Source organism: Cibotium barometz, chromosome 24, assembly GCF_041138505.1.
Source record: "Cibotium barometz isolate CiBa-2024 chromosome 24, ASM4113850v1, whole genome shotgun sequence".
NCBI classification, from domain to species: domain Eukaryota; kingdom Viridiplantae; phylum Streptophyta; class Polypodiopsida; order Cyatheales; family Cibotiaceae; genus Cibotium; species Cibotium barometz.
This window is the reverse complement of record NC_141069.1, coordinates 407,167-422,882: the sequence shown is the minus strand read 5'-3', so window position 1 is coordinate 422,882 and position 15,716 is coordinate 407,167. Positions and strand designations below refer to the sequence as shown.

Here is a 15,716-nt window from a genome sequence, read left to right as displayed (position 1 = left end):
TGGACATGTGTAGGTAAATTGTTATAAGAAGCAGAGTGACATGCGAAATGGAAAACTACAGCAAAATAACTATGTGTCCTTTAGTAGAAATAATGAGGATAATGAGACGTTTGTTGCTGTGTATGGAAATGATGTAGCAACATGTAAGGATGACGTATGGTATGTTGATTCAGGTGCTTCTAACCACATGACAAGTCATGGTGAGTGGATCAAGGAAATGAAGAGTCTTGAAAGACTAGGTTTTGTTGAAACAGGGGATGACATTGCTCATCCGATTGTCCATGTTGGAGATGTGCCATTGTCTATGCAGAATGGTAAGGTGAAGTATCTTGCAGATGTACTTCATGTTCCGAACATTACAAAGAATTTGGTTTCTGTTGGTCAGATGATTGAGCAGGGTTTGCAGGTCCGGTTTAACCTTGGTGGCTGTTATGTAGAAGACGTTAAAGATAAGTGCAGGTTAGTTGCAAAAGGCAACAAAGTGGGTAGAATGTTTACATTGAATATAAATATGTCTGAAGTGAGTGCTGTGATATTTGCAAATGGTTCAGGAGTTGTTGCAGATATAGACATTTGGCATAAGAGAATTGGACATGTAAATGTGCAAAGAATGAAGTCTATGGGCGGGTTCAGATAAGGCGGCAGCCAAGCTGCCACCAGCCTGCGCTGCAATCGCAGAGTGCCCCATGGCACTCTGCGTTCACAGTGGGCGGTGGAAATCCACCCCCCTCCTTGCCACGTGATGGAAGAAGGGGGTTGATGTTGTGCCGACCCCCCCCCCCCTCGCCCATAACGTATTCCACCCTCCACGTGCAGGAGGAGCCCACGAAATTCCCAACGTCCATTGGGCCCAACGTTCATTTTCCAACGTTAATTTTCCAACGTACAAACCCCCCCCTCCCCCCCAACACCCTTCAATTTTCTATAAATTAAAGGGTTTAGGGTGAGATTTTGTACCCTCTAGAATTTCTAGAGAACATAATAAGCTTCACAAGTTCCATTCTCCAAGGTGCTTTTACATGCACTTCAATCATGCTTTCTTTTTATCCACCCATTTACCTTTCTTTTAATGTTTTTGTGGTACACTTGCCATGCCTTTGACATTGTGTGCTTTTGTTTTTCTTTTAGGGGTGTGCGAAAAGGGCGGGAGGCAACGTGAAGCGAGCGCATAAGGTGACCCCTCACAAACCGCATTTCCATTATCATGACTTATCTATGTGTTTTTAATTTATGTGGTGCTAATATTCTCTTCGTGTTTGATGTAGGTACTATGGATTCCAACACGAGCCATGAATTTGATTCATCGCAACAACGAGGCGACGATGATCCTATTTTCTCCCAAACTTCTCTCCCGCACTCTAATTTTTATTCATTTCCCCATCCTCCTTTTCATGTGCCACCTCATGGCTTCCAAGCCATGCTCAATTCTCCTTCCTTTTCTCCAAACTCTCCCTTCATGTTTCGCCCCCCCCCATTCACCTATGGTAGCGCAACCTCCTAATGGATCATCCCCCCTAGGTATCCCAAACATGGGTTCCATTCCCAATTCCCCAGGAAGCCAACCATCACCCAACTCGCTCAATAACCCCCCTTTATCTTCTCAACCAAAGCGAGTTCGTGGCATGAGGAAGGAGCCTAGCGATGAGGAGATTGTGTCAGAGACCCAACCTGCGCCAAAGAAACCCAGGAACTCCAAAAAGAAGGTGGTGGTGGACTTGGGGGAAGATGACGACAACGACAATAAGAAAAGCAAGTGGCAAGACTTTTGGGTTGACCAACTCATTCATGTCAGGGGGGGCATGAGTGAGGAGTTCAACAATCCTGGGAAACAAGGGGTCAACTTGTGGGCAAAGGTGGCCACAAAGCTAGCCGGCATTTACCCTGATTTCAATAAGGATAGTGAAAGTTGTCGCAAGAAGTGGCAAGCGGTGCTAGCAAAATATAGAGTGGACAAAGCTCACAACTCGGTATCTGGCAATGACAGGAGGCACACATGTAAATGGTTCGATGTGGTGGATGAGTATTACCACGATAGAGCCACGGTCACTCCTCTTAGCCACGCTTCTTCATCAACAATGGATGATGCTACTTTCCCCGGCGGTGACAAGGATGAAGTAACTATAGCACTAGATGACGAGAAGCCACAAGCACCCATGTCCTCAAGTCGTCGAGTGACTCCCAAGTATGAGGAATCTTTGGCCACAATGGCCGATACTGGGAAACATCTATTGGACCATCTCAAGGAGACCTCTAGCCAAAATGTTGCCTTGGAGAGGGAGCGACTGAAGATATTGGCAGGATTGCATGCCACAATGAGTGAATTCCTTAAGGAAGGAAGGGGGGGCAACAAGTAGCCTTGGCGGAGGAAATTCTTGTTATTATTCTTGTATGAGTTTATAAAGTTTGGGATCTCGACGTTGCTTTGTTCCTATGCGTTGTATGGATTTATGAATGTTTCTAAGCTCCTAAGAAGCCATATAAGCTGAGAATTAATATGTATCAACTTGTTTTGGATTTGCAGGTGACAATGGGCATGTCCAAAGACATTGCACTCTATTGTGCGTGGTTGTGTTCTATAGCGATCTATGAATTGCTTAAAGAACCAAGCATGCACAATGATGAGTGCATAGTGCAGACTTGGTTGCATGTTACCGAATGCATGGCACGATTTGTGAGGTTGAGGAATCTTGGCCATATCAGCCCTGTCTCTATCTGACTGTGGGCTGTCCATAGCACTGAGTTTCACATATGGAGGCAAGGGAGTACTAGCTTTCTTCCCCTCGTCCATATTGAACCTCTGCAAGACTTTGCCAATGTATTCCTTCTGAGACAAATACAACACATGCTGATTTCTGTCCCGAAGTATCCGCATACCCAAGATGTGATTTGCATCACCCAAATCCTTCATATCAAAGGTTTCATGCAGCCTCTTCTTCAAAGCATCCATCTCTTTACGAGATTTCCCGGCAATCAACATATCATCAACATACAAAATGAGAATCAAGAGACTGCCATCCAAAGCTTTCTTGGTGTACAAGCAGTGATCTATGTCACTTCTCCTGAATTTCTGTGATTTCATGAATGTATCAAATTTATGATACCATTCTCTTGGTGCCTGTTTGAGCCCATAAAGACTCTTTTTCAGCTTGCATACAAGCTTCTCCTTTCCACTCACTGCATAACCCTCTGGCTGCTGCATATATATCTCCTCATGGAGATCACCGTGAAGAAAAGCAGTCTTCACATCCATCTGAATCAAGTCCAGATCATCATGTGCAACCAAAGCTAACACAGCTCTAAGTGTGGTCATTTTGACCACTGGAGAGAAGATCTCCTCAAAGTCCACACCATATTCCTGCTTGAAGCCCTTAGCCACTAACCTGGCTTTGTATCTTGGCTTTGCATCTGGTGCAACTTTGGCATGGCAAAACTTTCTTGCCTGCAGGCAAAGGCACCAACTTCCATGTTCCATTTTTGTGCAGAGAATCCATCTCTGACTTCATGGCACGCTCCCATAGAGCCTTGTCTGCCCTCCGTAAAGCCTCTTTGTAACATGAGGGCTCCCCACAGTCAGTGAGCATCAAGTAGTCAACCCCTGGAACAAACCTGTCAGGGGCTCTGGAGGGTCTTGTGGACCTCCGTACCCAATGACCATCATTTGCAGGTTGCTGTCCAGCCTGCATATCACCCATTGGTGGCTCCTGTTCCATGCCATAAGGCTGAAAAATCATGCCCGGTATATCCTCCAACTGTGGTATATCCATAGGGATATCTTCTGCCATATCTGGCTGTCCATTTGGAACATTTTCAGCACCATTTAAGGGCTGGTTTTCCTGCTGTAATGGCTGATTTACAGCCCTTTGTTGTTGTCCATGATGTCCATCATCATCAAAGATGACTCTGCCAGGCTCCTGTTGCCTTGCAGGCTCCTTATACATGCATGTTTCATCAAAAATGACATCATTGCTGCGTATGATCTTTCTATTCACGGGATCCCAAAGTCTATACCCCATTTCACCTCTGTCACCATATCCTAGGAATATGCATTTATGAGACTTAGGATCAAGTTTGGTGCGCATTTCCCTGCGTATGTGCACGTACGCAACGCAACCAAACACTCTCAAGTGCTTGTATGACGGAGGCTTCCCTGTCCATACTTCTTCTGGCACTTTCCCACCAAGCCTCGTGTTAGGTGACCTGTTTATAAGGTGAACGGCTGTCATAACAGCTTCAGCCCAAAAACCATGAGGTAATGCAGCATGTGACAACATAGAACGGACCTTCTCCTGTATGGTCCTGTTCATCCTCTCTGCTGTCCCGTTTTGTGGAGGATCATAAGGAGTAGAGAGCTCCCTCTTGATGCCTTTAGCATCACAAAAGTCCTGAAACTGTTTGGACGTATACTCTCCACCATTGTCGGAACGCAAAGCCTTCAGTGTTTTGCCAGTTTGATTCTCAACAAGAGCAACAAACTTCTGAAACACTGAGAAAGTATCACTCTTCAAGCGAAGAGGATAGACCCACACCTTGCGTGTGGCATCATCAATAAAAGACACAAAATATTTTGCCCCTCCCAAAGAAAGCTGAGGCATCTCACATACATCTGTATGCACAAGCTCTAACTGAGCATCTTTCTGTCCAAGAGCTTTCTTGTGGGGGCACTGTAGTTGCCTACCATATATACAATGCTCACAAAATTGAAAACTTGAAAACTTTAGAGAAGGCAAGTAACCCAAACGAGACAATTGCTCCATTCCCTTGACACTCATGTGTCCCAACCGGCTATGCCACATAGAAATTTCCGGCAGCTCGGTTGCATTTACATTAGCATGGTGACAAAAGTAAAGAGTGTCCACCTTAGAGCCTCTGGCAACAACCAGTGAGCCCTTACTAATCTTCCACTTTCCACTACCAAATGTGGTAACATAATCAGGATCATCAAGCTGTCCAGTAGAAAGCAGATTCTTCTTGATCTCAGGCACATGCCTGACATCATGGAGCATAAGCTGTGAGCCATCTGAAAACACAAGCCTCACATCACCTCTGCCAAGAATCTTGCATGCATGGTTATCACCCAAATAAACCACTCCTTCATTGCCAGCAGTATACCTGACAAACAAGTCTCTGCAACCTGTGACATGAAAGGAGGCACCTGAATCAATGATCCATGAGTGCATACCATGACCACCTGTAAGAAGTGAATGGGCATCAAGTGAAGACGTAAAGAGGACCTCATCCTCACTGCCACCTGCATGTGACACATTGATTTCTTCAATCTTGACTCCACTTTTGCCCTTCGGCTTTACATCTTTGGCTTCATCCTTCTCTTTGTCTTTGCCTTTTCCCTTTTCTTTTTGATCATTTTTCCATTTGTAGCATTGCTTTTTAATGTGTCCCTTTTTGCCACAATAATGGCATTCCAAATCCTTTTTGGAGCGAGACTTGCTCCTTCCCCTTTCTTGGCTTTTCCCCCTTTGCTGGGATCTCCCACGTGCATTCATTGCATTGGACTTTCCAACAGAGTTGTTTTTCCTGTTCATCTCTTCTTGAAGAAGAGCACCCTCAACATCTGCATATGACAGCATAGCATGCGAATTGCTAGTGGCTGTCCTGAATGTGTCCCAACTCTCTGGCAAAGTGCATAACAAAAAAGTGGCTTTGAACTCATCGTCCATTGCCAACTTTTGATTTATAACTTGGCTGACAATACCATTAAACTCATTTAGATGGGCTGTCATAGACGCCCCTTCCTTCATCTGAAGACCTATGAGTTTCTTCAACCAATACACTTTGCTTGAGGCACTTTGTTGGGAATACAAGTCCTGCAATTTGTGCCACATTCCCCAAGCTGTCTTCTCTTCACGAATGCTGAAAAGTAATGAGTCTGACACAGACAACATGATAGTAGATCTTGCCAGCTCATCCATATCTTCCCACTCTTCAGCAGTAAGAGAAGCGGGCATCACACCCCTTTCTTTGATAGGCTTGTGCTGCTTTTTTTGGAGCAACACATTGTAGCACTGGGTTTGCCAAATATCATAATTATGCGAGCCTTCAAGCTTCTTGATGTGAAGCAATGAAGAGCTCTCACCTGTGGTTGCCATAGCAATATGCAACCTGTAAATGCCTGACTCCCTGCAAATGTGCAAACACTGCACCAAAAGATGTGCAAACACTGCACCCAAAGCACACAAAGTGCTTACAAATGTTCTCCCAAGCTTTATCTCCCACTGCGGAAGCAAGAATGCAACTTTTCTCCCACTTTATGTGATGAAAACACCAAAATCTGGTTGCTGCAGATTTTGGACAGCACCTTAAATGTGCTCTTTTGCCCTTCCAAAGTACTGTACAGCAGTACCAAGTGCTCACCAATGATGTACCAAACCTGTACCGGCAATTTCAGCAGCTGAATTTGAACCTTTTGATCACTCAAAACAGTGTACAGCCATGCCAAAACATGCACAAAGCTGTGCCAAATCTGTACCAGCAGGTACAATAGCAATAAATGCTCTCCTGGCTGTCCAAATGAGTGAAAATCAGACTTTTACAGTCCCGTACACTGCATACAACAGTCCCGAACAGAAATTGGGCAAAAGCCCCTTGACTGCAAGCTGATTTTTGAGGATTCAAGGCATAAATGTCTTGCCTGCTGCTTTGCCAAGCTCAACAAGCATACAAACTTGAAAAGCCCCTTGATTTGAGATCAATTTCTGATCATGCATGGTACATTGACGCACATGAAGGCATCCAGAGTGTTCACGATGCTTCCCCCTGGCCACATATACATCAAATACATGAGAGCCCCTTGATTTACAGGCACATTGAGTGCTTGTAAGGCATCAGCACATTATCCACAGCATCAAATGCGATTGCCTGCATGCAAATCAACCAAATCGGCACAAAAGCCCCTTGATTTGCACTGCAATTTGCTGCAATTTGTTGCAATTTTGCCCAAATGTGCGATTTTTCACATCATACAGCATGTATGAGTGCTTAATTGCACAATTACATCAAAAGCCCCAAATTTCGACATCCAATTTCCTGCAAATTGATCCTGATTTGACCAATTTCCTGCAAATTTATCCTGATTGTGACCAATGTCACCCAATTTTGCCAATTTTGCTCAAAAAATTGAGCAATTGACACCTGTATTTGCTCAATTGTTGATTGTACTTGCTCAATTGCAAATCCCAAAAAAAAATTGAGGAAAATACCTTGTAATTTCTGATTTTTCTTCAATTTGCAGGATGTTGCAGGAAAAGAGTGCAGAAAGGGGGACTCCTCAGGCGCTGTTGTATAGATGATGCTGCTGCTGATGCTCCATGCACCTCTGAAATTTCTGATTTTTCTGAGTTTCTTGACTTGCAGGCTGAGATGGAGGCGGTGGTGGCGGCGACTTCGGTGCTGGGCAGCTTCTGGAGCAGCTGGGCAGCCCCGTTGGGGCAGCCCTTGTTGGGCTGCGTGGGCTGTTCGAAGGCGTCGACTGCTTCAGCCAGATACGCAGCCTTCTCCGCCTGCGTATACACACCCGCGTATACTAATGATGTTTTTACACACCCGCTTACAAGCTCGCCTCCAGCTTCGCTTTCGCTTAACGCCCACCTGACGTGTTCGCCTAGCGCCTACACGATTCACACGCTGCTTTCGCCTAGCGCTGTGCGCTGGAACTCCACGTTCGCCAGCTTCACGCTGTTCGCCTGGGTTCGCTACGATGCGCCTTCGCTCGTTGCCTCAGCCACGCTACACGCTGCTTTGTGGTTATGCGCCTTGTGTAATGCTACATGTAGGCAGCGTGGCTAAGTCTGCTGGGCAGCGTGGATGCGCCTGCCCACGCTGCTGCTTCTCTCCACCCACCTGCCTGTGACTGGTCACACAGTCGACCAGTAACCAGCGTTGCACAAGGGCGACCAGCGACAAGTTCTGATGCAGCACGCGCCTGTTCTCTGCAGCGACAAAACCCTAGAAAAATAACTAGCTCTGATACCAGTTGATGGGGAGAAACCTGAATTAGGGTTAGAGTTCATTCATGGGAGACATACACAGAGAAGCAAGGGAGAGAGAGAGAGTTGTGGGGATAAGTCAACTCATGAGGCATGAGTGTGTGACTCCCCTATCACACATGTATATTGCACTAGTACACATAGTGCACTTAGTACATTAAAAGTACTAAGTGTACTATGTACTATAACTTATGGGCTTGTACACACTATAAGGGTGGGCATAACGCCTTTACCCCAACACATGGCACGATTTGTGAGGTTGAGGAAGATTGCGAACCGTAGGAGGGGTCATGAACACAGACAAGCGTGGGCATATCCACGGCCTCAAGGCTTTGTAAAATGCTATCTCCTAAGTGCTTATAGTGCTACCATGTTCAAGCGGCGTCTTAGGGTTAGCAAAGAAACCTTTCATTACCTTTGTGGGAGTCTAGCACCATTCATGCAAAAGAAAACCACAAACTTCCGTGTGCCTGTGTCTATTCAAGATAGGGTAGCCATTGCTCTAAGCAGACTTGCTACAGGAGATGGACTACTGGGCCTTGGTGACACCTATGGTTGCGCTAAGAGCACATGTTGTGAAATAATCCTTGCATTTTCCAAGGCAATTGTGAAATCGGGTCTCCGGAATATGTACATAAGATGGCCTTCAAGATCTCGGCTTGCAACTTTAGCACGAGAGTTTGAGGCACTTAGGGGAATTCCCTACGTCGTTGGTGCGATAGATGGTTCTCACATCCCCATCATTGCACCCCGTGACAACCATGTTGACTACTTCAATCGGAAAGGGTTCCACTCTATTTTGCTACAACTAACAGTAGCCGCCAATTGCTCAGTATGGAATTATGATGTCGGTTGGGCCGGATCAGCGCATGACTCCTTGAACTTCTCCAGAAGTGATATAGGGCAAGCATGTGCAAGGGGCGAGCTGGGTAACTATTGTTTGGTTGGCGACTGTGCTTACCCCGCACGGCCATACATGTTAGTGCCTTTCAAAGGATGCAAGGAAGGGTTGACACGTCTAAAGTACCATTGGAATTTCATTCAATCGAGCACAAGGATGCCAGTTGAGAGAGCGTTTGGTATGCTCAAGGCAAGGTTTCGCATCTTGCTAAAAAGATGTGACATGAATCTACGTCATGTCCCAGATCTTGTTGCGGCTTGTCTTGTGCTACACAACATTTGTATCCAACATGGAGAGTCTTTTGATATGGAGTGGGTACGTGAGGCGGAAGCAGAATTGTCAGCATGCTCTGGACGTGTAGAAGAGGATCGAAGAGCAATAGCTACCTCCATGAGGGAGCTTCAAGCAATACGTGAAGTTGCTTATCTATGCAAAAAGATAAATTTAACTAAAATCTTTCTTTAATTTTTAAATAAAATATGCATTATTTTAGGCAATGAAGGGGGTGCGAGTGACCTTGGAGTTGGCTCGGAGCGGCGAGATAGTCTTGTCCGAACAATGTATAGAGAGCAAGCAAGGATGAATGTCCTACAAGTTTTTGGAAGGGCGGCTTTAGAGGAGCTGGACTCACCTACCAACTCCGATTAAGCCTTTGTAATACAAGTCTTTTGTCTGGCTTATTGTGGTTTGTAGTGTGGCTTCTTTATTTTTGTAGTTACACTATGCTTTGTGGACATAATATAGCTTTGTTCTATGGTTTTTGGTATGGTGTTTACTCTTTCTTCCGCCGCCCCCCAGTGTTCACAGTGGGCGGCGGAAGAAGTCAGGCTCCCTTTTACTTCCCCCTCCCTATGTGAACACTTGGACGGCGGAAGTGTGCATTTTGTAAGAGTTCCACCTGGAAAAGTGTGTTTGAGAGTATGTTTTCCGCCGCTCCAATGTGAACCCGCCCTATGTAGACTAAAGAAATTGACAGGGTTGTCTAAGTTTAAAGTTGAAGGTATGCAGAAAGTATGTGAAGCATGCCAATTTGGAAAGTAAATAAAGCATGTATTTTCACATGACAGAAATGTGAGCAGGAATATACTAGATATTGTGTATTCAGATGTATGGGATCGTGTGAAGACTATGTCTATAGGTGGTTGTAGGTACTACGTAACATTCATTGATGACCACACGAGGAAAGCATGGATGTATTTCATGAAGGAGAAGAGTGAAGTGTTCACTCATTTTCAGAATTTCAGAGTGATGGCTAAAAAACAGACAGGAAAGTATGTGAAGTGCCTAAAGTCAGATGGAGGGGGAGAATACTTCTTCAATGAGTTATCTGAATTCTTACAAAAGGATGGCATTTAGAGACAATTTACATGTAGATACACTTCGCAGCAAAATGGAGTTGCTCAGCGGAAAAATAGGTACATTGCAGAGATGGCACGAGCATTGATGGCATAGAAGAATATGCCACATAGCTATTGGGTTGAGGCTGTGTCTACAGCAGTTTATATCATGAATAGGACTGCTACTAAAGCAAACATGATGTAATGTCAGAGGAGAAGTTTCCTGGCAGGAAACCTGATTTGTCTCACTTGAAAGTTTTGGATGTATTGCATATGTGCATATGATAGATTGAGTTGCATACTTAGCTGGATCCAAAGGCAGAAAAATGTGTGTTTATTGGGTATTCCCTTGAGCAAAAGAGATATAGATGCTATAATCCTGCTACACGTGAATTGAGGATAAGTAGGGATATTGTATTTGATGAGATGAGTAGCTAATATGCTACTAAAAAAGATGTTGTTGGGGCTGATGTAAGTGGAAACGTGGTTGCACAGAATCCAAGTCAGCAAATCAAAGTCATTGAGTGGACCAGGAGACTCCTCATCCAACAGTTCTGTTGATATACCATGGAGTGGCAGGCTGCGTCATGATACCAGTCCTGGAAATGTTGTTGGTACATCACATAAAGGCAAAGAGAGAGTGGTTGAGCTCATTGGTATGCCGGACATTTCTGCAAGGCATTCTCTTGTTGATGGAGAGTCTAGTGGCTCGAAGATGAGCCTTGATGAGGAGCTTGGGATTCTGGCAATGAGGATACCTGGTGTGAAGAAGGCTATTGAAGCCATGAATGCAAAGTTACGAAGATCTGGAAGAGTCAAAAACCTTGTGCAGAGGTTGACTTATGATGGTTATGTGCATTGTGGCACATCACTATGCTTATATGGCAAAAGTTATACAGGTTGTAGAACCCACATGTTTTGATGAGGCTATTGGAAATGTGTGTTGGTAGAAAGCTATGGATGAGGAGATGGATGCATTGTATGGAAATGAGACTTGGGATTTGGTGCCATTGCCTGAAGGCAAGAAAGCTATTGGCTGCAAGTGGGTGTATAAGATGAAACATAACAGTGATGGTAGCATAAGCAGGTACAAGTCTAGATTGGTAGCGCAAAGGATATGCGCAGACATATAGGATTGATTATGAGGAGACATTTGCCCCGGTTGCAAAGATGGCAATTATGAGAGTTGTGATTGCGGTGGCTGCAGCTAAAGGCTGGTTTTTACATCAGATGGATGTAAAAAATGCGACCTGGATGGGTAATGCAATACCAAAGGTCTCCCAATGTAGCGTTTATGACTAAGGGACCGTCCTTGCACAAATACGAGCAGTGCATCTAGGGTGATAGGTTTAGGGACTCCTCTCTAGATCAAAATGGCCATGTCCAAATCTTCTCCCTCGTACATAACTTGAGAATCTAACTGTCTAGCCTACCTATACCAGGGATCTCCAAGTGATGTAGCAAGATTCTCTCATCCTACCAATTAAGTGTACACTACCAATCTACCTCGCCAGATTTTTTAGATCTCTCAACAATCCCATATGGAATACTGAGTGGACATGAAAGTTGTGAAGTATTGTGAGCATTTGGGATCTTCGTTAAGGAGGGTTTCTATATTTTTTTAAAGCATTTGGATTTTTTTTTTCAAGGGTTTTTTTTTTGGGGGGGGGGGGGGACTCGTACCGTACGGTACGAACCCATTCGTACCGGTACGAGAAACAACTATGGTTCCGCACAAACCACATCTTGATAGTGTGCGACGCACACTTCGGTATTTGAGGGCCACTGTTGATTATGCATTGTTTTATGCAGCAGGTATATCATTGGAATTTGGAGCTATATGGGTATACAGATGCATATTGGGCAAGTAGCATCTCAGATAGGAGATCTACCAGTGGATTTATGTTTTCATTGGGAAGTGTTGCTGTGACATGGAGTAGCAAGAAGCAGCCCACATGTCACCATTTGGTCCATCTCCATTTCTGGAGCCACTTCTATGGGACTGCCACTCCATAGAGCGGCTAGATATGTCACCAGTTGGTCCATCTCCATTTCTGTAGCCACTTCTATGGGACTATCACTCCATAGAGTGGCCAGATTTGTGCCATGTTCACATGGGGCCAGGCTAGTGTCTCATGTGAAAGGGCCAGTCTTTTGGTGTCACATGGACGGGAGCCAGATTAGTGCCACCCGTGTGTGACCAGTGCTGCGTCACATGGACGGGAACCAGTTTCGTGCTACCCATGTGTGACTTGCTTCGTGCTGTATGGATAGGAGCTTGTTGGTGCCACCCATGTATGGCCAGGATGGCGTCTTACCTATGGGATTGTCACTCCATAGGAAGACCAGGACATATCTTTATATTTCTGTCACGCCAGTTTTGTGCCCGACAGGAACTTCTTGTACAAGTTTCATGAAAGGGAGATTTCGTCCGTTATATGTGCACATGCATTTATACCTGCATGCATAAATTTGTTTTTGTATGACTTGTTTGCGTGTCTACCTGTTATGCCGTGCCAGTACACTGGACGGGGACGCCTCCAGTGTACCGTGGAGTGTTGTTTGCTAACTTGGTGGTGTGGCGTGTGAACAGGTGGTAAGTATTTTCATTTTGGCCCTTTTTAAAAGGTAAAATCCATAAACTATGGTAAACCTTAATATTTATAAGGTAATGTGTTCACACACATTTTTAAAAAGGGGCTGGATATTTTCTTTTGAGGGTGCCCAAAGTATTAAATTGGTTTTAAGGTTTTATAACCTTTGATAAAGGATTTGCATGAAACATCTTTAGTATTTTCCCATGTGTGTGGTTGGTGGGTTCTTTCTTTCCATTGCCTGCTGGCTGCCCTCTTGCCTTCATCTCCTGGTTCTCTCCATCTTCTTGGTACTCGCTGGCTACCCTTTACCTGCACCAACAGCACCTGTATACTGAGCTGGCTGCCCCTATTTGTACCTGCGGCATCTGCCTACTGAACTGGCTGGTGCTGTACCCGCCTTACTGCAGCTGTACTTGCAGCTGTACCTGCCTACAGGGCTGCACACATACCTGTACCTGCTGCTCACATACCTGCCTACTGTACCTGCTGTAATAGCTGTACCAGCAGTACCCATTGTACCTGCTGACCGTACAGTACTTGCTGCCTAAACATCTACTGTACCTGCTGCCGATACAAATTCAGTTTTCAGCCTTGCTGCTCCTGGCTTATGTACACTTGGTGATGTTGATTTACTTGTATATGGTGTTGCAAATGGTGTTATCTATAGCCTATTAGCTGTACAAACTGTTGCTAATGAAACCAAAGAACGAGGCTCCAAAATAGAGGAAGGACTCTTCCATTGTTTTATCTGCAACAAGCTACTCCAGGTGCTATGTTTAAATTTATGTAAAATTTATTTTTTTTAAAATTAAGTTTCAAGTTCTACAAGTTTTGTGTAGTGCAAGAATAGAGAATTTCTTTCTTTCATTTCCATTCCTTGGAAATTTTCTTGCTGGTTTGTTTTCCCCTAAGTGTGCGTGCAAATCGCGTCCTCAGGTTCAGAGGGCCAGTGAAGGTTAGCACAAAAACCTAGGGGAATAACCGGGTACAAAGCTTAACTGGGAGAATCGGAAAATGTTCGCTCAGTGGTGTACCACTGTGCCTGCGTTAGTACGGGCGTGCCTGTTTGTGCACGGTTCCGGAAGACTAGTGAAAGGCATGTGTGCACCCAATGAAGGTGGGAATGAGCCTGTGATTTGAGGCTACTCCGACCAACATATCTTCATCGACTTGAACCAGTTTGTTTGGTTGTTTTCACTCCCTGGTGGAGAAATCTGGCCTATCAGGCCCGTGACACACTTGGACAAATATAAATACTCCAAGAAATACAAAAAGTATTGAGGGGGGGGGGGAGGGGGGGGGCCCTTTCCGGCCCCTGTGCTGGTGTCATGTGTATGTTGCTGATGTTGTTTCCATTGTTTAATATTAGTTAAATTAAGTGTTCTAAATATGTGTATATTGTCTTCCGATCTGTAGGTCTCCTGTAGGGAGCGGTCACACCACAATTGCCTTGTCGAGGTACAGAGGAGCTGCGGTAGCAGCGTGTGAGGTAGCTTGGTTACGCAAGCTACTTGTTGATTTGGTGTTGCATGTGGAGAGAAAGGTTGTCATATATTGTGACAATCTTAGTAGTATATAGTTAGCCAGAAACCCAGTTTTCCATGCGCGGACGAAACACATTGAGGTACATTACCACTTCATCAAGGGGAGAGTCTTGGCAGGCGACATTGACTTGGCCTATGATAGCACACAAGATCAGGTCACTGACATCTTTACGACGGCCTTGGGAGTTGAGAAGCTCCGCAGATTTCGAGATATGCTTGGAGTTCATGAGCTGGAGTTAAGCTTGAGGGTGAGTATTGAGATGTCAAGCTCAATATGAGCTGGCACTCACGAGGCGCCTGCATGACCGTTCGACATTTACATCACTGGCGGGTTTGGTAGTTGGCACCGACATATCTTCGCCAGAGATTCTACGGCTAGACTACACCGACTAGTCCACACCTACCCACTCCTCTTAGCATGTTCACATTATGGATTGCTTGTATATACTCTATTATGTGTGTTAGTCATTTTATCTTCTTTGTAGATCTCTTTTGTTGTGTGAAGAAGAATTTTCAGCCTCTCACCTTGTGTGTTCTTTGCTAGGGTTTGTGTGTGTGTGTGTGTGTGCTTGCAAGAGCTCAAGCTCTCTTCTCCCATGCATCTTTTCACCAAAGTGGCCTAGTGGCCAGTCCCAAAAGGACTCCCAAAAAGGGGCCCCTCAAGAAGGGGCCTAGTGTGTGGGGACTAGCCCTAAGTGGATTGCCGATGCCACAAAATTCTTCATTCCTTCTGTTTTCTATTGTTCATGTGTGGCACATGGAGCCCGACATGACATACATGTATGGCTTGTGGAGCCTAACATGGTGTGCTTGTATGGCTCATGGAGCTTGACATGATAGTACATGTATGGCTCATGGAGCCTCACATGATGTGATTTCTCGGGGGACTAGCTATCCTGGTGATCTTTTGTATTTATGTTTTGGGAAGATTTCGGAAGAATCCTGAAGCCTTGAAAACTTTACTTGATACTGTTAGGAGTCATCTCTTGTTTGTATATTACACCAGGGCCTTTGTTGTGGGTGTGCTCGCACGTTTTTTGGTGTTTTCCCATTTTTTCTCACTTCTGTGTATTTTTTCTTGAGGTGTGGAGGGATGTCAGCCGTCTTTCGATGCTGGTCAACTATTGTTCTGCTACTCGACTTGATTTGGTGACTTGGCCGACTGCAGGCACCTGGTCGACCAAGGTTTTTTCTGGTTGTGAGCATCTTTGATGCTGGTCGTGAGCTTTTGCTGTTGCCGATCTATTTTAGACTGGCCGACCAACAGCCTGGGGCCATATAAAATGGCTCCTTGCCTCCCACTCTCTAGTTGTATTCCGAGATTTTCTTGAGTGTAT

At 45.0% G+C, this 15,716-nt stretch overlaps 1 protein-coding gene across 6 annotated transcripts in view; it reads left to right on the top strand.

Moving 5' to 3' along the window:
• LOC147624773 (uncharacterized) overlaps nt 1–15,716 on the top strand; it is a 161,923-nt gene that overhangs the window by 18,924 nt on the left and 127,283 nt on the right. For 3 of the 6 annotated variants that reach the window (XM_086817997.1, XM_086817999.1, XM_086817995.1), the window contains exon 5: nt 1,129–1,173. The exons of the other annotated variants lie outside the window; for them this stretch is intronic. In XM_086817997.1, coding sequence (XP_086674123.1) covers nt 1,129–1,173 — 45 coding nt within the window. The remainder of the gene's footprint in view (nt 1–1,128; nt 1,174–15,716) is intronic. 6 annotated transcript variants of the gene reach the window in all.